Source organism: Denticeps clupeoides, chromosome 4, assembly GCF_900700375.1.
Source record: "Denticeps clupeoides chromosome 4, fDenClu1.1, whole genome shotgun sequence".
Lineage (NCBI taxonomy): Eukaryota > Metazoa > Chordata > Actinopteri > Clupeiformes > Denticipitidae > Denticeps > Denticeps clupeoides.
In genome coordinates this window covers 31453632-31477779 of record NC_041710.1, presented here as the reverse complement: position 1 = coordinate 31477779, position 24148 = coordinate 31453632, and the positions used below count along the sequence as shown (strand labels likewise).

Below are 24148 nucleotides of genomic sequence, written 5' to 3'. Positions count from 1 at the left end.
CATGTTGTCTTACTCCAAGCTGTATAGGCTCGAAAGCCTACTACCAATTAAGCATATTAGGTGATGTGCATCTCTGTAATGAGAAGGGGTGTGGTCTAATGACATCAACACCCTATATCAGGTGTGCATAATTATTAGGCAACTTCCTTTCCTTTGGCAAAATGGGTCAAAAGAAGGACTTGACAGGCTCAGAAAAGTCAAAAATAGTGAGATATCTTGCAGAGGGATGCAGCACTCTTAAAATTGCAAAGCTTCTGAAGCGTGATCATCAAACAATCAAGCGTTTCATTCAAAATAGTCAACAGGGTCGCAAGAAGCGTGTGGAAAAACCAAGGCGCAAAATAACTGCCCATGAACTGAGAGAAGTCAAGCGTGCAGCTGCCAAGATGCCACTTGCCACCAGTTTGGCCATATTTCAGAGCTGCAACATCACTGGAGTGCCCAAAAGCACAAGGTGTGCAATACTCAGAGACATGGCCAAGGTAAGAAAGGCTGAAAGACGACCACCACTGAACAAGACACACAAGCTGAAACGTCAAGACTGGGCCAAGAAATATCTAAAGACTGATTTTTCTAAGGTTTTATGGACTGATGAAATGAGAGTGAGTCTTGATGGGCCAGATGGATGGGCCCGTGGCTGGATTGGTAAGGGCCAGAGAGCTCCAGTCCGACAAGGTGGAGGTGGAGTACTGTTTTGCGCTGGTATCATGTGGGGCCTTTTCGGGTTGAGGATGGAGTCAAGCTCAACTCCCAGTCCTACTGCCAGTTTCTGGGAGACACCTTCTTCAAGCAGTGGTACAGGAAGAAGTCTGCATCCTTCAAGAAAAACATGATTTTCATCCAGGGCAATGATCCATCACACGCGTCCAAGTACTCCACAGCATGACTGGCAAGAAAGGGTATAAAAAAAAAAGAAAAAAACTAATGACATGGCCTCCTTGTTCACCTGATCTGAACCCCATTGAGAACCTGTGGTCCATCATCAAATGTGAGATTTACAAGGAGGGAAAACAGTACACCTCTCTGAACAGTGTCTGGGAGGCTGTGGTTGCTGCTGCACGCAATGTTGATGGTGAACAGATCAAAACACTGACAGAATCCATGGATGGCAGGCTTTTGAGTGTCCTTGCAAAGAAAGGTGGCTATATTGGTCGCTGATTTGTTTTTGTTTTGTTTATGAATGTCAGAAATGTATATTTGTGAATGTGGAGATGTTATATTGGTTTCACTGGTAAAAATAAATAATTGAAATGGGTATATATTTGTTTTTTGTTAAGTTGCCTAATAATTATGCACAGTAATAGTCACCTGCACACACAGATATCCCCCTAAAATAGCTATGAAAACAAACTCAAAACTACTTCCAAAAACATTCAGCTTTGATATTAATGAGTTTGGGTTAATTGAGAACATGATTGTTGTTCAATAATAAAATTATTCCTCAAAAATACAACTTGCTTAATAATTCTTCACTCCCTGTACAGTCGTAACTGTCAGTAGGACTGTCCCAAGGCATCAATCGTTCCTATTTAAAACCAAGCATTATTCTAGAGTCTGCTCTGTATAGGCCATCCATTTTTAATGTGGAGGATATAGCACAATTGAGGTGGTAGGGTAGTCTCTGTAGTGTAAAATTCATATTCATGTTATTAAAGTTGCACCAACCCATCATGAACAGTGGGGCTGGTCTGAAGTAAGACAGTTCTTGTGAAAAATTTGTGGTCCAGGTCTTAATTTTTTAATGAGCTACCTGTTAAATTTTCATAGGTGAGGGTCTAACAAGCGGCAGTTCACAAAAATTACAATGAATTACTTTTTTTATTTTTAAGCTGAACTTTTTTTTTTTTTTAAGCATATCTTTATGGATTTGGGTATTTTTTTTATTTGGATATTTAATGTTTTGGGCAGAATGGGGTCAGTAGGTTGGCCATGGAAAGACATTTATGTATATCAGGGTAGTGCATGTGTGAACACTCTCATTAGGGCGCACTCTGCACAACCTGTTAATACTGGGGATCTCTTCATTGTTTGGATTTCACTGGAATGGAAGATGGTCCCTGCAGTGCGATCTGAAAGTCGTCAGTCAGGGCGATCTAGTCCAGCTCTGTTTGAGAAGCTGGGTCCCACAGCAAAAGGTTTGATTTGTGCATATTTCAGTTGATTTTCCATTATCAAACAGCAGCACCAACAGAACTCACATCAGCTCACCTTCTAGAAACAATCCAACAGCACCTTACACAAACACAGCACATGCATCTCATCCAGCTGGCTGTTTTCTTGTGCTCATCAAACACAAATGTACATAGTTATAAATATATTCATAAAGTGGGGAGATTCCCTGAACAATAGAATTACAATCCTGTGGTTAAAAAAACACATGCAGCAACATAATGCCCCTTAAACTAGGGACTATTGAGAGCACTCTGACCAGCTGCATCACTATCTGGTTTAGGAAACCACATTGGACCACAAGAACCTACAGAGGATAGTGAGGACAGCTGAGAAGATCATCGGAGATTCTCTTCCCTCCATAATGGACATTTACAATACACGCTACATCAGGAACACCATCAGCATTGTGAAGGACTCTGCACACCCCTCACATGCTCTCTTCACCCTCCTACAGTTAGTCCACACACATGCACTTTATGTCAGTATGTAATCATGTTTAATTGTTTAAATGTTGCATGTAGCACCAGGCTCTGGAGAAACATTGATTCCTTTCACTATGTACTGTCTAACATGTATGAAGCTGAAATGACAATGAAGCTCAGCTTGAACTTGAATCATCCCATATGTGAATTTTTCTTTGTGTGTTCCATTTTGAATCAATACAGGATGAACCTGAACCATCCCATGAACCTGTCCACTGAATCCAAACCCCTCCAAAATGCTCCATACCATCTCCCCTGACCTTATCCTCTTCGTTTTAAACATCATACATGGTTCAATTACATCATGTCATGTACCATTTGTCATGTACCAAACAGCCAAGGTTCTTCCACTCCTAAAGAATCCCACCAGTGACCCTGCAGACATCAACAAATACCGACCAGTATCTATTTTCTCATTTCTTTCTAAAGTCCTTGAGCGCTGTGTGTACAATCAGCTATCACTTCATCTCAGAACAACCTCCTAGGTCCCAACCAGTCTGGCTTCAGACAGGTCATTCTACGGAGAAAACCTATAAACAACCAGATCAGCAAAACTCTCACCTGTTCTTACAGTCCTCAACCTCTCTGCAGCATTTGATACAGTTTACCACAAAACTCTCATGTCTATCATAAAGAGACTTGGAATTCAAGGACTCAGCATTGCGATGATTTGGTTCCTACCTTGATGAGCGCTCTTACCAAGTGACTTGGAAAGGATCCATATCTGTTTCACACAGACTCTCCACTGGCGTCCCTCAGGGCTCAGTACTCAATTTTTGTCCCGCTACACAAGATCACATAGTGAGGTCATTTTCTCACATGGGTTATCCTACCACTTCTATGCCGATGACACAACTCATCTTCCATGTTTCTCCCTCAGATGTACATGCCACTTCTAAAATCTCTGCATTTCTAACTGACATTTCATCTTGGATGGCAGCTAATCATCTAAAACTCAATCCTACCAAAACCAAACTAATTTTAATTCCAGCAGATTCTTCACCTCATCAGGATCTTGCAATTTACATGAACAACTTACAGATCTCTCCTTCTCCAGCTGCACTTAACCTTGGAGTAACTATAGACAACAAACTTCTCGACTCACATCACCAATCTTTCCTGCTCATGTAGATTCCTTCTGTACAATATCAGACAGATCTGGCCTTTTCTATCAACACAGGCAACCCAGTTACTTGTTCAGTCCCTAGATATCTCACGACTGGATTATTGTAATTCCCTTCTAGCAGGACTGCCTCTGAATGCCATCCAGTCTCTACAACTAATACAAAATGCAGCAGCACGACTGGTTTTCAACCTTCCCAAATTCTCCCACACCACCCCTCTGCTACGCACCCTCCAGCAGCTGCCCGCATCAGATTCAAAATTCTGAAGCTGGCCTACAAAGCCAAACATGGGATAGCACTATCCTACCTCAGAGACCTTATTATACCTCGCACCGCACCTTGCACTCTCCGACCCTCCAGGACTGCCCGCCTGGTCCCTCCACCTCTGAAGGCACGAGGAAGACACTCATCTAGACTCTTTTCTATCTTGGCCCCTAGGTGGTGGAATGAAATTCCAGCACAGAACAGCACAGTCACTGAGTATTTTCAAATGGCAGCTTAAGACCTTCCTCTTTATAGAATACTTGGGCTAACTTGTAACTTTCTTATAGTCCAACTTATGTAAGAAAAACTACAACAGAGTGAATAAAACTATTGTATTCATGGTTTGAGTCCAAGTGAACCAGAACTGATTATTTCATTGATGGTAACATGAAAGCCTGTTGTAAGTCGTTCTGAATAAGGGTGTCTGCCAGATGCCATAAATGTAAATGTAATCCACATTTTGTATAAAAATGCAGTTGAGATGATTTGTTGGGGTCTAAGGTGCTGGTGATAAAGACATGAATGATCTAAGATCAGAAGCAGATGCAGGTTAGTCTGCAAAAAATTAAAGTGAAGTGAAATTATTGTCATTGTGAAACACTGCACAGCACACTGTGCACACAACAAAATTGGCCCTCTGCTTTTAATCCATCACCCTTGGTGAGCAGTGGGCAGCCATGACAGGCACCCAGGGAGCAATGTGTGGGGACGGTGCTTTGCTCAGTGGCACATCATTGGCACCTTGGCGGATCGGGATTCAAACCGGCAACCGTCTGTTTACGGGCCGCTTCCTTAACTGCTAGGCCACCACTGCCCCCCCGCTCGGCTGCCACTGCCCCAAATGTCAATGGCTTCCCAGATATCAGACTGCTAAAAAGTAAGTGGCTGCAAAAGTGGGATATTCAAGTTTTCCTTTTAGTGCCAGTGTCTTACTGTCAATGTGTTTGTCCCCAGGTCTCCTCTGGAAATGTAGAAAGAGAGAGAGAGAGCAGAGAGATACTACATTCTGTGTGATAAGTGTGTTTGTGTATATGTCAATCAGCATCTCTCTACGATATTATTTATCTTCAGAATTAAATGTTCATGTTATTTATTTAAAATCTGAAAGTTGAGGGACGTGTTCTCAAGCAGGTCTTCACCACAATGGTGGGCAAGTGTTTTTATAATTGAATATTATTTATATTGAATATTATTTATTTCACAGACAAGAGGTCACAAAGCACAAAAAGTCTGGATCAATCAGTAGTAGAACAAGTAGAAAAAATATGCATTGGCAAAAGTATGTAGAAATGCATGGGCTAAAGAATAACATATCTCATAGTAGTAATTAGCTTTAACTGAGACTATGTGGGTCCAAAAATAAAGATGAATATGGAACTCATTGGGCATGTCTGTGTGTGAGTAGCATTATGATGTGCATGAAGGTCAGTTTTTTTTTTTTCCTGCCTCCAGCCAATTAATATTTCTTCATTTTATTCACCAGAGCCAAGTGGAGTGGCACTCCGCCTCTCAAAAGCCTCGGGCGCAGCCTTGATCACCAACCAGCCCCAGCCAGGTGGCACCCCTGTGTTCTGCACTCATTCATGGCATCTGACTAATTAATTTCATTAAAACCTGAAATGAAAACACTGATTCCACAGCCACCCCTGCTAACATGGCTGGTTTTTAACTCGACACAGGACGAAGCAGGTAAAAAGAGTGAGGATCTGATTAATCAGTTTTATTCCAATGCCGCCTCCGCCGTTGAATGTGAATGAATAAAAAAGAGCCCTGATGGATGTTCTAACCCTGTAAAGTCCCAGAACTTGGTGGCAGAAGATCCACTCTCCATTGCTCTTTATTGCAAATGGAGTCGTGAGAGGCTGACTGGAGTCACAGGGAGAGTCCGTGTCCCCACTGAGCTTTCACAGCTTTATTAAAGTCAACATCTCCAGCTCAGCGCTTCTCAAACATGGGATGTGTGTGTGTGTGTGTGTGTGTGTGTGTGTATAGCTGAATGCCACATTTAAAGTGTCAGGTGTCTGCAGGGACCAGTGACTGGCTCTTCCTCTAATGGGATCCAGGCTGCGCTGTCACCTGTTACCTGAAAAGTGGTCCCCTGCGCCCACCACAGCGCGGGGTGCTCCGCCGCTGCTCTTTGGAAAAAACACAAGGTGCTGCGCCGTTCAGAGGCAAACAAGGTGGCGCGGTGACAGGCGGCGACAGGAACGAGGGGCACCATGGAGACTCGTGACAACTGGACCTGTTGTCGTTTCCGGAGGATCAGATATTGTTACCGGCCGACCGTGAAGGACTGGATGGGTGGAAAATTCCTCGCTCCCCCAGCCCAAGATGAAAATGCCCGTGCATATGCATCCCACACTGCATATAAACACAGCTTGACAGGTTATTATTTTAGACAATAAATGGAAGAGGGGGCCTGTTATTCAGCCCTAACAAACGTTCGCTGCTGCCCCTGGTTAGTCTCAGCCGCACCCGGATGAATGTTGCTATTTAAAACAAATTCGGCGTTTCATCTTTATTTCAGCGGCCGGCCCGTTCTTATCTCCATCCCCGCCCCTGGCTCCTATCAGGTTAATTGTCATGTGTGGGATAATCGGGTGGCCGCAGAGTGAAATATGAGCCGGGACCCTGGAACTCGTGCAGAAATTAACAAGCCGATCAGGCCGAGGCGCTGTCACCGCTACGCGCACCTGACATCCAATTTAGCAGCCAGTCGGAGGCCTGCTCTCGCGCCGAGCATTTCCCGTCTATGCAATTCGATTCGATTCTACATACCTTCTGTATTTTACTCCATCCAGCGTTCCCTGCAGAGAGTTCGGCCAGGGTCACGGTCACAGTGTCACAATTGCACAATGCTACATTTACATTTACAGCATTTATCAGACGCCCTTATCCAGAGCGACTTACAATCAGTATTTACAGGGACAGTCTCCCTGGAACAACTTAGGGTTAAGTGTCTTGCTCAGGGACACAATGGTAGTAAGTGGGATTCGAACCCGGGTCTTCTGGTTCATAGGTGAGTGTGTTACCCGCTAGGCTGCTACCACCCCTAAATGTGAAATGGCCTGAAGGTCTCTCAGGGTCCGGCTGCTAGCACTGGAGGACTTTTAAAGTTTAATTGATTAAAATCCGGAGCTCAGAGTGGAATCCAGGGGAAGAGGTGCCGACAGTTACTGATTAGTAGCGCTTCGCAAGCACAGAAAAAGCCCATGTGCGCGGGCGCATGTGTCCCGTTCTGTCCTAATGTCCTCTCTGTCCTTGTCTAGCCGTCCTCCATCCGTCCCCCAGCCCCCTCCCACGGTCTCACGCTGTTCAACACACTTCTGTTCAGTCTCCCACAGTTCACCAGTGGTGTTGTTTGGGCTCTGATACTGCGACAGACACTCTGGAGAGGTGAACATCATTGGGTCTCCCAAAAGCTGATATGAATCTGTATGAACAATGCAACTCAATCGACTCAATGCACAGCGCTGATAGAAAAAAGCACAAATATCGCAACAATTCCCACTCCAGGTTCACACACCATCACTACCATTGTGTTTCTCTGGATAAAAGCATGTACGAAACGGATTATGCCGTACCAGTGAAGGAATTTGACAGCATGGTGAGACTGATGGGTGTTGCAGACTGACAGATCACTGCTGTGTTGTTTCATGCATGTGACCTTCTTAACTCTCTGGGTGGCTCCGGCGAGGGACGTTGGAATCTGTGGAAGCACGTCGGTGCCCTCTGCAGGACGAGGCCGGGTGTTTCCTCCCGGTGTCGCCAAGTGAGATCTGTTTGTGCTGCTGATCTGACAGAACCCCACGGGCTGTACTTTCACACAGTAAAAATATTGATGTTCATTCCCTTGCACTTCTGCTGTTGGGAGTTTTATTATATCTCTTTACCCAGAGAGATTAAACACACAACAAATGTGAAACGGAATGAATGTAATAGATGACAGAAAGAATATATATGAATAGCCATACATGCAGTTGTGGATGTATGTAATAAAAATCTTAGTAGTTCATGCAAGAACTTACTTTCTTGGTCCTTTTATATGTGTATTGCACAGTCAATTATATTCATACACCAACCTGTCTGCTTTCAAAATGGTCCCTGACGCTTATTCCTCGTGGCACTTGACCTACATTTACATTTACATTCATGGCATTTACCAGACGCCCTTATCCAGTGTGACTTACAATCAGTAGTTACAGGGACAATCCCCCCACTCGAGACACTCGGGGTTAAGTATCTTGCTCAGAGACACAATGTAGTAAGTGGGGTTTGATCCTGAGGGCTTTTGAACTATAGGGTGTGTGAGTGTGTTACCCACCCCTGTGCGCCCTGACAAATTGTCTTCTATACTATGTGTAACTATCATGTGCTGGGCTGAGGTTGCTAGACACGATCTGTGTCCACATGCATGAAGTTCTGTTTCGTTTGAGGAGCTGTGTAATTAGAATACTGACATAAAATGGACCGTGACCCACCAGTGAGATCATGTGCAGAAGTGCATTCCATGAGATGATCCATGTTCACAGATTGCGTCAAATGACTAGTGGACAAGTGGGACAGCATAACTGTTTCATTGGAATGCAAAAGTTATTGTGAGGAAAAGCAAAATATTCTCTGAACCATTTTATACACATTTGCCATGTCAGAAATATGCACCGACCAAGCAAGGACTGCAGATCCTCTTTCAGCAACACTAAATAATGGCTCACTGCCATCTTGGCAGTACCTTCATTTAGGTTGTTTGCTCTCCCCATGTTGGTTAAGGTTTATCCCGGGTTATCTGGGATATCTTATGCACTCTAGGTGAATTAGAGATTCTGAATTGTATATGTGACACCAATGGCCCTGCCTTGCAATAGCAGGTTGTGAAGGTGAGTGAGCGAAATAGCTGCAGTTTCAAAGGTAGAGTTTAAAAAAAAGCAAAATGCTGCCTCCCCATACTTCTCAGTATCCACCTGGGAAACGAGTTGTGCTGAGGCGGTAAAAAGCATTTTACTAACATTACTGATGTAAAGTTCAAAGTTGACCTGGTCACCTGGTTGGTTTAACAGTGTGTTACATCATCATATTGGTACCGTCAGTGGTTGTTTTGTCATGTTTGTGATTAATGTGATGAGTCCACCAGATGATGAGTCAACATGTATCCTCAACCCATATTACTGCTAGATTACTGAAGGAGCTAGTACCTGCGTTAGATGAATCACTCCTGGGTTTCATCAACTCATCCATTGGTCTTTGCTATGTTCCTTTATGTCTAAAGACAGCTGTTATAAAACCACTGCTTAAGAAACCTACTCTTAATCCTAGGGTTTTATTGAATAACAGACCAATTTCTAACCTTGTGCTTTTTTTATACCAGTTTTAGACAGAACCATAGTACAGAAACTGCACTGCTGAAGTTATTAAATGACCTTCTTTTTTCTTCTAGCCAGGACCTTATCTCTGTGCTTGTTCTCCTAGACCTTAGTGCAGCCTTTGACAACATAGAACATAACATTGTCCTAAATCGACTTCAGAAGTTAGTTGTAATACATGGGACAGCCCTCTCCTGGTTTAAATCCTACTTATCAGATCACTTTCACCTTGTTGGCTCGGGTAGTGATGAAATACAGGGTTGAAATACAGGGCTCCACAGGGTTCAGTAGTGGGCCCTTTGTTGTTTTCATTGTACATGCTGCCACTGTGTCAATTAATCTGTAGACATGGGGGGAATTTTCATTTTTATGCAGACGACACCCAAGTGTATATCTCATTCAAGGCGGATGAAGTTCACCACCTCTTTAAACTAGAAAATTGTCTGAAGGACATCAGAGACTGGATGACCCGCAATTTCCTCGTGCTCAACACGGATAAAACCATAGTGTTGGTGAGACATGGCGGAATATAGATTGGAGTGTGCTGTTTTTTTAACTGGTCCTAGTACATCTGTAAAGAATTTAGGTTTATATTTTGATGATGATTTGTTATTTGATAGTCGCATTCAAAATATTTTCCAGTACGACGTACCACCTAAGAAACATTCTGATTATGAAGTTAGATAGAGGACGTTTCCATCTCTATAAATTCATTCATAACATCTAGACAGGATTACTGTAATTCTTTGTTTTCTAGTTGCTCTGCTGCTTCACTGAATATTCTTTAGCTCATCCAAATCTCTGCAGCCAGGGTTCTTAGACACATTAGAATGTATGATCGTATTAGGCCTGTATTATCTTCTTTGCATTGGCTTCCAGTTAAGTTCTGTATTGACTTCAAGATTCTGCTTATCAACTATAAATCTAGTCTTGCTCCAGTTTATCTACCTACTAGTCCCTCATAATCCACCATGTTCCTTTCATCTCTGGGAGGAGGCTTACTGGCTGTCCCCCAAACATGCAAAGTCATTGCTGGAAATAGAGCATTTTCTTATGGAACCTCAAATCTTTGGAACAATCTTCTGAGGAATGTATGGAATTCAGACATGGTATCAGTATTTAAATCCAGGCTAAAAACCTACTTACACAGTCTAGCCTTTAACAACACTCCCCTCACCATTAGTAGCACTGCAGTAGTTAATGTTGCAGGAAATGTCTAGTTCTCTGTTGAGTTACGGTCATTTGTTGTATTTCATCGTAATCCAGTGCTGACCAGAAGAGAATGGGTTCCACTTGCTGAGTCTGAGTTCGTCTCAAGGTTTTTTGAATATTAGAGGGAGTTTTTCCTTATCACTGTTGCCTCTGGCTTGCTCACCTGGGTTCTATTTGTTAGGCGCTTTGTGATAATGTACAGTACAGGCCAAAAGTTTGGACACACCTTCTCATTCAATGTGTTTTCTTTATTTTCATGACCATTTAGATTGGTAGATTCTCACTGAAGGCATCAAAACTATGAAACACATGTGGGCTTTTGGCCTGTTACTGTACATTGTAAAAAGTGGCATATAAATAAAGATTGATTGATTGTTTGAGTGTGTTTCTCAAAGACTTGTCCAGGAACCAGAAGACCACAAAATCTCAGGTTCAAACACCATCACTACCGTTGTGTTTCTCTGGTTAAAAGCATGTAATGTACGAAAAGTATGATGCCTTACCAGTGAAGGAATATGACAGCATGATGAGAATGACAGACTGACAGATCACTGCTATGTTGTGAAGTTGTAAAGCTTCTTTTGTAAAGATGTTGTGTTGGCCTCACCTACACTACTGATGTTGTGCAGATACTGTTTACATCCTGTGTGTAGTGCGACGGTGCTGCTGTAAACCCTTTCTCTCTGACAGGATAAAGTAATGAGGTTCTGTGGATAAAAGTTGCCTTCATAATCTCACACATGCACACACACAATCTCCATCAGAACTGCCAATCAGCAGGAATAACGGCAAAAGTCAGCGCTACACTGACTTTATTCCAGAGTGATGGTCCACAATGCATCTGACCATCTCCATGGAGATAAAGAGACTAATTTTATGTATTTACTAGTTTGTTTTTTGTTTATTTATTAGTTTCCTTATATATTGGGTGAAATACAAACAACCAGGAACAACAACTAAAATGATGAACAGCTGTCAGCTCATTCCTTCTCCTTCCCATTCAAGCTGGCAAGAGAACATCTCAGTCAAATGATAGCAGCTCTAGGTCCCACCCAGAATGGTGATCAGAGTAGTATTGTCATCTCCCCTATATACAGTACAACATATAAAGAGACGAGAGCATGAGGCTCTGGTTACATCAGTGCAGAAAACAGATATAACAGAATAAAAAATAAATCTACACTTAAGACTAGAAAAAATGTCTCTAGAATAAAGTAATAAATAGAATATGTGCAATTATAGTTGAAAAAAATTTGAGTGACCAGTGTTGAACATATTTTTTTAGAGTGAGAACTGTCCATAGAGCAGCATCTGCATTAGTGAGAGAACAGGTAGTGAGTTTCAGAGTCTGATGGCTTGTAGGAAAAAGCTGTTTCTCAGTCTTGAGTCCTGATGCTGCAATAATGTCTGCCAGATGGGAGAAGTGAGAAGAGACCATGTGAAGGGGTCAAGCATGATGCAGGAAGCCCTACAGATGCAGAGCTTGTTGAAGATGCCCTGTAGCAGAGGGAGAGATGTTCCCATGTTGATGGCAGCAGCTTTAACAGTCCATTGTAGCTGGCTGAGATAGCCCATTTTACTGCTACCAAACCACAGGGAGATGCAGCTGGTCAGAATGCGCTCTATGGTGCCCTTGTAGAACACAATGAGGATGGGAGGAGGAAGGTTGGCCCGCTTCAAGTGTCTCAGGAAGAAGAGATGATGCTGGGCTTTTTTTTTAATGTTGGTGTTGGTGGTCCAGGTTTGGCTGTCCAAACTTGGTGTTGCTACCGAGGAACCGTGGATGCTGAGTGGTGTGTGGGTGAGGCAAGTCTTCCTGACGCCGATAGTCATCTCCTTGGTTTTATTGATGTTCAGCTACAGGTTGTTCTCACTGCACCAGAACGGAAGCTTCAGAGCCTCATTTCTGTACGATCACTGTTGCTGAGTCCAACCACGATCGTGTCATCAGTGAACTTGATGATGTGGTTAGAGCTGTGCAGTGCGGTGCAGTCGTGGGTCAGGGGAGTGAACAGCAGTGGGCTGAGAACGCAGCGCTGAGGAGCTCCTGTTCTCAGTCTAATGGTGCTGGAGATACGGTTGCCAATTTGAACGTTTCTCAACCAGTTTTTGGAGAATGATGGTTTTGGATGCTGAGCTGAAGTCTATGAACAGCATTCTAACACAGGCATCTTTCTTGTCCAGGTGGGAAAGGGAGAGGTGAAGTGGAAATGGCATCCTTGGTATACCTGTTTGGCTGATGTGCAAGCTGTAGCGGGTCCAGTGAGCGGGGGAGGTTGAGCTTCATATGTGTCTCTCAAAGCACACAGAATCAAGTGCGTCTGTCTAACTGGATTTGACCTTGTTTTGCCTGCCACTTTAAGAACCACTGATTTAAGTACTATGCGTTGTGACCAGCCGTTCTTGAATGACATTGCTCTGTAACGGCTGGAACTTGTAAGGATTCTTTATTCTCTCAACTTCCATTACTAAATATTGACTGGTAGAGTGTAGTAAACTGCATTACACATGACTTGTCATGCCAACCAATGAGATATTGTTACAGATGTCCATTTCTATGGCACAAGGCTGCTTGCAGCACTAGTGGCGATCTGTTAAACCTATTATTGTTAAGAAATTTGGAAAATGGAACCAGTTTTTATTAAGGTTGTATGACATTTCACTAGTTTTCAACGCTACAGAGCTGTTTTGGGACGTTAGCTTAGGCATCAGATTATCTGTGCAGCTCAGTGTCCCCATATGGCATGTGGTAATTATCACACAGCCACACTCACAAAGCGCTGGGAATTAATTGACCTGCGTGGCAATGGTGGAGGGGAGTGGAATATTTATCTGCATTGCTCTGTGTCCTCTGGTGACTGTTGCCTGGGAACTTTATTACACAAGTGGTCACCTGCTGTGCCCTTCTCCTGGGCATAAATGGCACAGAAAAATAACGGCAGGGTTCCACAAAAGGCATCTATCTATCTATCTATCTATCTATCTATCTATCTATCTATCTATCTATCTATCTATCTATCTATCTATCTATCTATCTATCTATCTATCTGTCTTTCTGTCTGCCTGTCTGTCTGTCTGTCTCTGTCTGTGCAACTCCAAGACCTTTACCGTATGAACATCTTTTATGGCTTAAATGACCTGAAAGCCATTTGGAACAGAGAGACTTTAAGGCACTAAACACCATTAACACTCAACCAATATACCGCTGATAAATAACAGCTTGTGCAGAGTTACAGTTAAAGAAGGTAAGACATTTTTATTAACCTGTATGTTGTGTTTGGAGAGTGTGGGGTAAAATATATATATTGTGTGTGTGTGTGTGTGGTAGTTTAATAACAAACTCAAATCTTGACCTCCTCACTGCTATCTCCTATAGATGCATATCCAACACAACAATAATGAGATGTGTGAATGTGTGTGTGTGTGTTTATCTTTAAGGAAGAAAGTGGATGCGTGTGTGAATGTATGCATTTGTGTGTTTGTTTTTTTCAACATGCACCAGCACATTTCTTTTTGTGTTTGAAAGTGTGATTCCTTTTCAGAAAACCTGTGCAAATGTAAGTGCCTGTGGGTCTTTCAGAAAGTGTGTGTGTGTGTGTGTGTGTGTGTGTGTCTTGTCTGCCGGCAGTGCAATGACCAGATCTGACGGTTAACGGCCTGTTGTTTTTGACTGGGCAGGGATCTTTGGACTCACAGGGTCTCACATTCATTTTCTCCAATAAGACTCAACTTTAGGCTCCTTTCATCTCCAGTGTTTGGTGGAGGCGTGATGACTTGGTTTCATGTCAAAGCTGCTGAGGTAGCTGACCGCATGTGAGAGATGGAGAAACGCACATGGTATATAGTCACACATCCACACACAGTTCTCCGTGAGTCTGGCACCAAGTGCATGGACGAGCATGCAGTGCGTGTAAACTTCTGCGTTTTCAGGAGTGGCTTCTGGATTTCTCCATATGCAAATTCAGGAAGCTTGGCGTTTGGAACAAAACTGTGAAGTCTTCAGGGTGTTGTGAAAAAATCAAACACAGCCCATGCACTTTATCAACAAAGATTAGTTCATTTCACCATAAAACACATACATGCAAATCAGGGAACTCAAATAATTAATATTAAAATTAATATGAGCTTTTAATTAGTAAATGGAGGGAGTCTCTGATCTTCACTTGGCCCACGGGCATAAACTATATTTAACACAGGAAGAAACCTAATGACAACGATAATTAGTTACTTTAATTTAACTAAGATTCAAATTCATTTTTTTGAATTGAAAGTGAGATTCACTTTGATGTAACCCCTACTTCCTCAGTAAAAAAAAATACTGTAAATAATTAAAATCTAATGCAAAAAAAGACAAATATTTACTTCAGATGCACATGCATTTTAGGGTGGTAAATTATCATCATCATCATTAATAGTGTAAATATTAGTAGTAGTAGTAGTAGTATTTGCACTGGCTGACACTATATGAATATGCAGTGGTTAATGAGGTTAAATATTTTAAATTAGGTCCAAAGCAGTAAAGTCTCCCGTCAGGTTGGACAGTTGCTTGGTATTTGTCATTTGAGACAACAATGAGTCAACAGCAACTGTACATTAGTGACAAATTGCCTTGGTCATTTTTATGAGAAGGATACAACCCAATTAACCTCAGATCATTGGATTTAAAAAATTTGAAACACTTCCATAGAACGCCAGCAGCATGCATGAGGAAGACTGGGTTTTTACACAGAAAAAAAAAAAACTATTTTTTAATCAATTCTGACAAAAGCTGACAGACAATAACTCATTTTTATTTCATATTTGCAAAAAGATTCCCTGTTCCCTTGATATTTGCAGGCGGGCATTGACAAGCTGCCACTGGGATACCCTCTGCAAGATGTCAGTTCCTGAAAGGTTAATCTCAGCCAACACCACTACAGTGGAGACTCCTCAAAGAAAAGATTAGTGGAGGTGTGGAGTTAAGTGAAGGAAATCCTCTGAGCTGCTGCATTCCCCCACTCAATCGTCAAGTTGTCATTGAGGTCCCCTTGATCAAGGTTCCATCCCCACACACCAAGGGTTAAAAGCAGAGGACACGTTTCACAGTGTGCACCGTGGGGCTGCGCTGTTTCACAATCACTTCACTTTCACTTTTGTGTACGAGAGGAACCTTTTTACAGGTTTCAGTATATTTGAGGTGACAGGTATATGGCATCCTCATTTGGGAATGAACCATACAATGCAAGAGCCAGCTGCAACAGAACAAAAAACCTTAAAAATACAGTCTTTATTGTTCCCAACGTTAACTCAAAAATACTGAAGCCTTTCCGAAAAGGAGCGGAAGCTGCAGCACAGCAAGTTAAGGTTATATCACGGTGCTATATAAACAGGACGTGTGTGGATATTTGACTGAGATATGGCAAGAGGTCAAAGATAAATGTTGCCAATCAACAGGAATTTAAGGTCATGAAACCAGGCCAGAAAGAAACAATGATTTTGTGGATCACAGATATTTCGTCATGATTTCATATTTAATTCGCTTCTCTTGCCTTGACCCATCCCAGTGGTAGCAGTGGCAACCAGCCAGGTTGACTGGACACATTCCCTGAAAAATGAGGCACGAGGGCCGGATGAATTACGTTGCGAAAGCCCCGTAAATGCTAATGATCACCCAACAGATCGAACTGCTGATCTTCCCATGATGGATCATGGGAATATATTTTATACAGAGAGCCTTGACAGTCAGAACACAGAAAACGGAGCTGCCAAAAGTCTAATCTGTCTTTGAAAATAAAAATTATTATTTTGTGGTGAAGATCTCTTGCAGATCAGATGTGTTTCTGCTCCCCGGATGTTTTGTAAAGCCACATAAAATAAATCTACGGCATTTACAGTTTTTCGTTTTGTATTGTAAATCTGTAAAATTCTATTCTATTCATGTAACTGCGTCATGTGGGCGTCTGCGCGTGCGCGATGACGTCAGCGAGACGCGCGTCCAGGTGAGCGCCGCTGCCCGGCGGGCGGTGGCCGTCGCATCACCATCGTCACCATCGTCACCGTCGTCATCATCATCATCAGCTCCGCGTTATGTGTGCGCGGTGCTGCGCTTCCTCCCCGCGTCCCGCACTCGCCGCGCTGTAAGTCCGCTTCATTTCTTCTACATTAAACTTGACCGCCTGCGCACAATAAGGCGAACTTTGTAACTATTGTGCTTTTCATATGACATGTTTTTACATTTTTCAGCTTAATAATGAATTTAATGTTTGCAATGTATCCGGGGACTACAATATATATCTTCTATATCTTAATGAGATCTCATGTATTTTATATATATAAAAGGGTATCAATGGGTGTTTTTTTTGGGTTTTTTTTTGTTAAAATTAACTTTTTTATGGCTTCCTCTCCACTTGCCCAACACACACTCACACACACGTCCTTCCAGCAGTCTTTCTAAATATTTAATTACCTGTTCTCTCTGCGGCGATTGCAGCAGCTTGTAAGGACCATGCAATATTACACATTTCTTAGATAGAATAAATATGTGTGCGTGTGTGTGTGTGTGGGGGGGGGGGGGGGAATCATATTGGAGTTCTTGCCACAAGAGTGACACTTGCCACGGTATTGTGCCCCATGGTAGTGGATCTTCTGTATATCAGTTAATATAGTCAGATAATATCTGTACGAAAATAGCTGAGTCTCCCTGATAACAACTGAATAAGTAAATACGACTGAATAAGTAAACCGTAATTCGTATTTTATTTTTTTTGTATTGTAGGTTGCATGTAGGACATTCAGGTTAGATGGTTGTTCCAAAGACCCATCAGTCCACATTCACTAATGACCCAAGTAGATTTTTTTATTATTTTCTCAGCTCTGTTATCTTCAGCACACTGAAGAGAGTATTTTTACGCTCACGGAGCAAACAGTAACAAATCATAACACTGTCTGGTAAAACTGTCTAATGCACACAGTCCGCATTCACAAATTTCATTAAAATCATATATATACACACACACACAGACACACGCACACATACATATATACATATATATGTATATATGTGTGTGTGTGTGTGTATATATTTATATATATATATATATAGAGAGAGAGAGAGAGAGAGAGAGAGATTAGACCATTTTAAAACACAATCATGATGTCGTGTATTACATTTTTTGGTGTGTCTCCTTCTTCTTGCTGCAGACGCTGCTGGCAGAGAATCATGGTTGCGTTTAAGGGCGTGTGCACAAAGCCATTCTGGCGGGCGGTGTCTGCCGAGTTCCTGGCCACCCTGATCTTTGTGCTTCTCAGCCTTGGATCCACCATCTCCTGGCCCGCCAGCGAGGGAAGCGCATCTCCAGTTAATCTTGTGCTCATCTCGCTGTGCTTCGGCCTCTCCATCGCCACCATGGTTCAGTGCTTCGGCCACATCAGCGGCGGCCATCTTAACCCTGCTGTCACCGTGGCAATGGTGGTGACCAGAAAGCTGAGCCTGGCTAAAGCCACGTTCTACCTGTCTGCACAGTGTCTGGGAGCCATCGCTGGGGCTGGGATTCTGTACCTGGTGACCCCCAGCTCCGTCAGGGGGGGTCTTGGGGTGACCATGGTCAGTGCATTGGTTTAGAGGTTGGTGAAAGATGTTCTTGGGGTGAATTGTAAACCATTTTATGTTGATGTTATGTAGGTGAACTCCAACATAACTGTGGGACATGCCCTCGTTGTTGAAACGGTGATCACATTCGAGCTCATCTTCACTGTCTTTGCGACATGTGACCCCAAACGAACCGATCAGAATGGATCTGCTGGACTGGCCATTGGATTGTCTGTGGCCATTGGTCATTTCTTTGCTGTAAGTCTGATTCATTTCATCACTCTATTTTCCAGTTTGAATTGCCCTGGGTTGACTGTAACCTGGGTTGAACCTGACACTTTATGGTCATCTGACTTTTAGTAAAATGTGTCACCTGCTTGGCTGCTACCACCATAATAGTGATTATTACGTCAACTATTGTGCATTGCAAAGTGTATGATATGACAGTGCAGTACCCAGAGTATGTGTTGTTACCCTGCTGGAAAAGTTTCAGCATTCCATGTTAAACCACCAAACCCTTCAAAATTGACACATAGGCAATTCTCCATTTTATTTTCAAGATTTTTTGATGTGCTGTAACTATTTTTGTTACGTGTTGATTTAATGTCAACACTACTGACCCAAGTAGATTTTTTTATTATATAAAATTGATTACGTCAAATTTTATTTTCTCAGCTCTGTTATCTTCAGCACACTGAAGAGAGCATTTTTACGTTCACGGAGCAAACAGTAACAAATCATTAATGATTACACTGATTAATGTCTGGTAAAACTGTCTAATGCACGTGACACTTCTCCTAAGAAGCAATATGAATTACACTGAATTAAATATGAATCATATAAACCATGGCAAATATTTGACTGGTAGACTTTGCCTATGAACAGCAAAATAATTTATCTTTCCATCATGAATCAAGAAGCTTTCCAACACATTTATATTATAATTTTTCTGTTGTATTCATGTAAACATGTCAAAAAATCTCTGATAAATCACTTACTTAAATAATTCATTTTACTTTATCACTTCACCCTACAATGTTATATTTGCTATTTGTTTCAATTTATGTAATTTTTGACAACATGAAGCACACACACTCCCTTATATACCCCTTGCCAGGCACAACTGTTGTCAGAGTATTAACTCCATTTCATTTTATGGACAAACAATCCTGTAATCTAGACACCTTTAAAGATTTAACTGAGCCAAGGCTGGAATTATAATATCCATTCATATTCTGATAAATATTCACAACAACAAGACAAAACTTTTTCACACTTTTTTATACAGCACTTTCAGAGACTAGGCTATATAACAGACATTACGTTTTTGCCATGTATCCAATTATATGCTATTTTATGTTTAGTCATAATTTTTTATTCAATTTAATTTGTCATCATAATGTAAATATTTACATTATTTACACATATTCTGTTGTCCAGCCACATGTTTTTTGCAGTTTTACAGTATGTTATTATTCCATCTTATGGTGGTGCCATTATTTTTTAATTTGTCATCCTGAGGTGCATTAAAATGTTAAAAGTCAATTGAACCAGTCCAGTGTTTCATTATGATTTTAAAGAAAAATGTCACCGGGAGGTCTGTAACTCGGTGAGGTCACTGACATTTCGTTCTGCTAGAAGTCAAATGAAAACCGGAACATTCAAATCTTATGATTCATTCTGGGAATGTGTGGGAAGATTGTGGTAGGGTGGCAGGGTGGTAGTTGCCTAGTGGGTAACACACTCGCCTATGAACCAGAAGACCCAGGTTCAAAATGTAAATGTAAAATGTAAATGTTTCTTATTATGAAGTCCTGGTTTAAATGTCCACCAGTCAAACCTCCTTAATTCTGTTTAAACAGAAATAGTGTTATGATTTATAATTTAGATACCATCAGGAAACCAGCAGCACAGCATTGAAATGATGTTTTCATTCCAGTAATCACAACAGTGATTATTTATTTGTTTGTTTGTTGTTATGAGTATTATTATTATTATTATTATAGATGCAGAACCATACCAGCGATTTGGAGACTCGTAATCTGAAAACACATTCCCGCAAAACCAGCTCTAGCGAGCTGCTTGTGACTAAAGAGCCTGCCAGGTTAAATAATGACAAATTAGAGGTACCACTGCCCAGGAACTGTATAATGGGGACGTGCATATAATGAGGACCTGCCCTGGAGAGCCGCAGAGCTCCTATTCTTCCGCTGTCACCTGAGTTGCTGCACCTATGCCATAACAACTAAATCAGCCATAGCAACCAGCCAGTGGGAACGCAGGAGTTCTGTTCCTAACGAAGCCTCTGGGCTTTCCCACACCTCGCTCACTTGCAGTTCATCTAAAACCTATTGTAACTAAACCGAGGCACTGAATCAATCACAGACTCTGTCCTCCTGTCCTCAGGTCCCCTACACGGGAGCCAGCATGAATCCTGCCCGCTCCTTCGGCCCTGCAGTCATCACCAACAGCTGGGACAATCACTGGGTAAGAAGTGTTCATCTATGCCACCACTTGTCCCAATCTGCCCGGAAATGTCACTGAGGAGGTGGCACTGCAGATTCTTTTCCGTGGTGGCTTTCCATCGCCTTCTGTTTTATAGCAATGAAGCCAAAATACCTCTGCAGTTTGGAGCCAGTTAGAATGTGTGCAGGGTGAGAACCGATGTCAGGTGCACCCAGTCGTTGGGTAGAACTGTAGCAGCAACGCATATATCAAATTTAAATGGAAACACCGTTGTATGACCTAGAAGAAAAATGGCCAAATGTCACTTTGACAAGGACTAAATTGTGAGGGCTAGACAGCTGGACCTTCCCATCTCCAAAACTGCAGGGTTATGTTTTGTTGGTTATGGTCAAATTCAATATTACTATACAAATCCAAAACTAACTATACAAATGGCAGCTTACATTTTCGAACATAAGGTTCTCTGCACTTTTTGATACTATGTAATTAAGCTGATATTTGATATAAGCCTAGCTATACAGGCATGACGGTCAGATATGAACTGCAAAGCACTGCTCTGTACAAGAGTGTCATTTACATGCCATAAATGTAAATGTAACTGTCTGAATCATATACTGAGAAAATTGATGTCTCTCACACTGACACAAATGGGGATGGACAATACGAAACTGCTCTCATCCAGCCGGGGTGCTAGACCACTGGTGGCTTGCTTTTATTTTGATGGACATTATGTTTATAACTGGTGATCCAAAATCATTTTGGTGATTGTTGCTATCAAGCCAGGTCAGTGTTTCATTACAGTTTTAAAGAAACAAGGTCACTGACATTTTATTCTGCTAGAAGTGAAAATCTCTCTGGGAATATGTGGCACTGTGCAGCATTAATTCTTATTATGAATATGCTCACAGTTATTAGTAGCTCACATATCTAAATCTCCTTATTCTGATTAAAAAGAAATTGAAAAACCGGCCATACATGAGAACCCATCCGGAAACCAGCAGCACACCAATATAATTACAGTTGTCCTCATGCATGTTTTCTCAGGGATAGAACAGTGAAAGGAACAGAAATGAAAAGAAATCAGTACTCGATTTATTAATAAATATTTCAGAATAAGTATATAGGTGTATACATAAGAAAACATGCTGCAAAATGCCCCACTATGCCACAGTATTAATTAGAATGAAGTGCAGGCATATCCACTTCACACAATTCATTCATTGATTTCTATTGGTTTATTTGTTTGATACTGCATACAGAAAAAAAAATTATCATTATGTTTTGACGTGAACATATTTATTTGCACCATTTGGGTGACATGAATGTGCAAAACCAAGAAGAAAAGTTTACTCTTTAGACCAAATAGTTTCACAGTCGTGGAGCAAATTGTATTGTGTACTATACTGTGCAAGTAAAGTGTTGTTTGGATTTGATCTCTGACCTTTACACTCTGTACTGAAGGTTTACTGGGTGGCTCCTCTTCTGGGTGGGGTCCTCGCTGCCGCTCTGTACGAGTACTTGTTCTGCCCTAACCCAGTCACTAAGAAGCCCCGTGGAGAGACTCTCTCCAAAGATGCCTCTGGGAAGTACCAGGAGGTGGAGTCTCCGAAGAGCCAGCCGGAGGACTTGGCGGTCAAGCCTGGATCGTGTGCGGAGAAAGGTCGGAACCAGGGCGAGTTCCGGGATTCGCACGCGGAGGTGCAGTCCTCTGTCTGACCGCAACAGGCCCTGCGTGTCCCGGGCGTGACCCACTCCATCATCCCACTCAACCCGCCTTCTCTCTGATGGACACAGCTCATGGAAGACTGTGGTGGGACTGTGGTGGGATGCAGGATTGCTGTTAACGCAGTCAGCAGTGCAGCAGAACTTGTTACATACAACACAAGTGATCTCGAAAAAGCAGCAAATCGAACCCGGCGCAGGCCATTAAGCTGCATGCGCCTCTGAAGGTGGCAGAGCTGCGCGATCACCTCATTAATCCTGGATTAGTGTCACATCGCATGTACGTCCACATGACATCAGAGATCCTGGAATCATTAAGCAAATTACAGATCCCTTCTTCTGATGCATGGGGTGAGATGGCCGCCGTCCTCTTCTCAGGTCTGATTTGTCAAAGCTCGCTGCTGACTGAACTCCTCTCAGGCTGAACTGTCATTCTGTATTTTCTTGTTTTGCATTTATGGGAAAATTCGGGTTTTTTCCAGCATGCCTTAACGTACACCAGATATGAACTTCTATTTTAAAAAGGAATTAGAATGTACTGCATTTGCACTGCATAATTAACAAAAAAACACAGGACAGGGAGGTTATCAGCGCCTTAATTAAAGCATTCTGATTGGTGAACAGCCTGAGCCTACCTTAAATTTATATGGAATCGATGGAATCTGATCAAGCTGTTCCTCGGCAGCAGCTGGTCACATTCTCAATTGAAATGCCAGATCAGAACTAATTGTAGAATAATTTTGGTTTATTTGTGTGTTTCCAGTGTCCTTCGTTATTGTATTATGGGTTCTTGCTGTTCTTGCATCATAATCGTGTCCCACATAGCATTTATGATGTGAAATGCTGCAGGTAGTAAATAAACTTTCATTCAAGTTGCAATCTGGGAGGCAATGCATGTTTACCACCTAACAGTGGGAAACAGTGGAGACGTTTCTTTCATTGCATAAATGTGTAATTATGCTTCATATTAATGTATAATTTGTCATATCTTAACACATGGACAGAAAACAACTACATTTATTTAGCCCATTCCCAATGACCTCTGACACAAGAAAGAACTGGAAGTAAATGGAAGAAGCCTTGGGAAGGGGTGAATGAGAGTGAGACCCCCTTCCAGGGTAAAGTGAGGTGCAATAGGTGTCTGTGCAGGGTTTAGAAGCAATTAGTCCAAAATGGTCCAATAGATGTCAGGATAACACGGTGGCTGGGACTGAGTGGTTGTGCTAGCATGTCTGGATAATCTTTTTACTTTTTTCAAATGATTATTTTTTGTCACTCAAGAATTTCATGAAATCATCAATAGTAATAACTGGTGGAGTTTCAATATGACTCCTGGTTAATCTTGATACTGTTGATCTGGATTCTAAATGTACTTTTCTGAAACAGAAAAGTACATTGATCCTCTGATGCAGATATCAGTTAGGGGGGTCTATTTTAATGCATATGCTAATTGGAGAGATTTGTACTATTCATAGGATGGATCTGAACTGGGAAAGAAGTAAACACTTATGGGATGTTGTACAATGAAGACAGTCACGGGTGGGCTGGACAACTGTTTACAGTTGTTTGCAGCATGAAGGAGGACGCATTCGCACGATCACAGGACAGGGGTTTAATACAAACTACACGAGACAAGGGAACATAAACACGCACAATGACCCGACGGCGAACAGACACAAACAGGATAGTTTTATACCATCAGGGTAAACACGATCAGGGAACATTACACAGGACAAACATGAAACTCCGGTCCGGACTCCGGATCCGGAGTCCACCCCT

The 24148-nt window shown here is 42.1% G+C and overlaps 1 protein-coding gene across 2 annotated transcripts; it reads left to right on the top strand.

Moving 5' to 3' along the window:
- Positions 1–15040: 15040 nt before the first annotated feature.
- On the top strand, positions 15041–23514 carry LOC114789103 (aquaporin-4-like). 2 transcript variants are annotated; one of them, XM_028978187.1, is made up of 5 exons: positions 15519–16730; positions 17794–18196; positions 18275–18439; positions 20588–20668; positions 22109–23514. In XM_028978187.1, the coding sequence occupies exons 1-5, from the start codon at positions 16681–16683 to the stop codon at positions 22361–22363; spliced, it is 954 nt and encodes a 317-aa protein (XP_028834020.1). In that variant the 5' UTR covers positions 15519–16680; the 3' UTR covers positions 22364–23514. The 2 variants fall into 2 exon arrangements, with proteins under 2 accessions (XP_028834021.1, XP_028834020.1); XM_028978188.1 differs by lacking the exons at positions 20588–20668; positions 22109–23514 and adding an exon at positions 20188–20415 and having other exon boundaries at positions 15041–16730.
- The last annotated feature ends 634 nt before the right edge of the window (positions 23515–24148 follow it).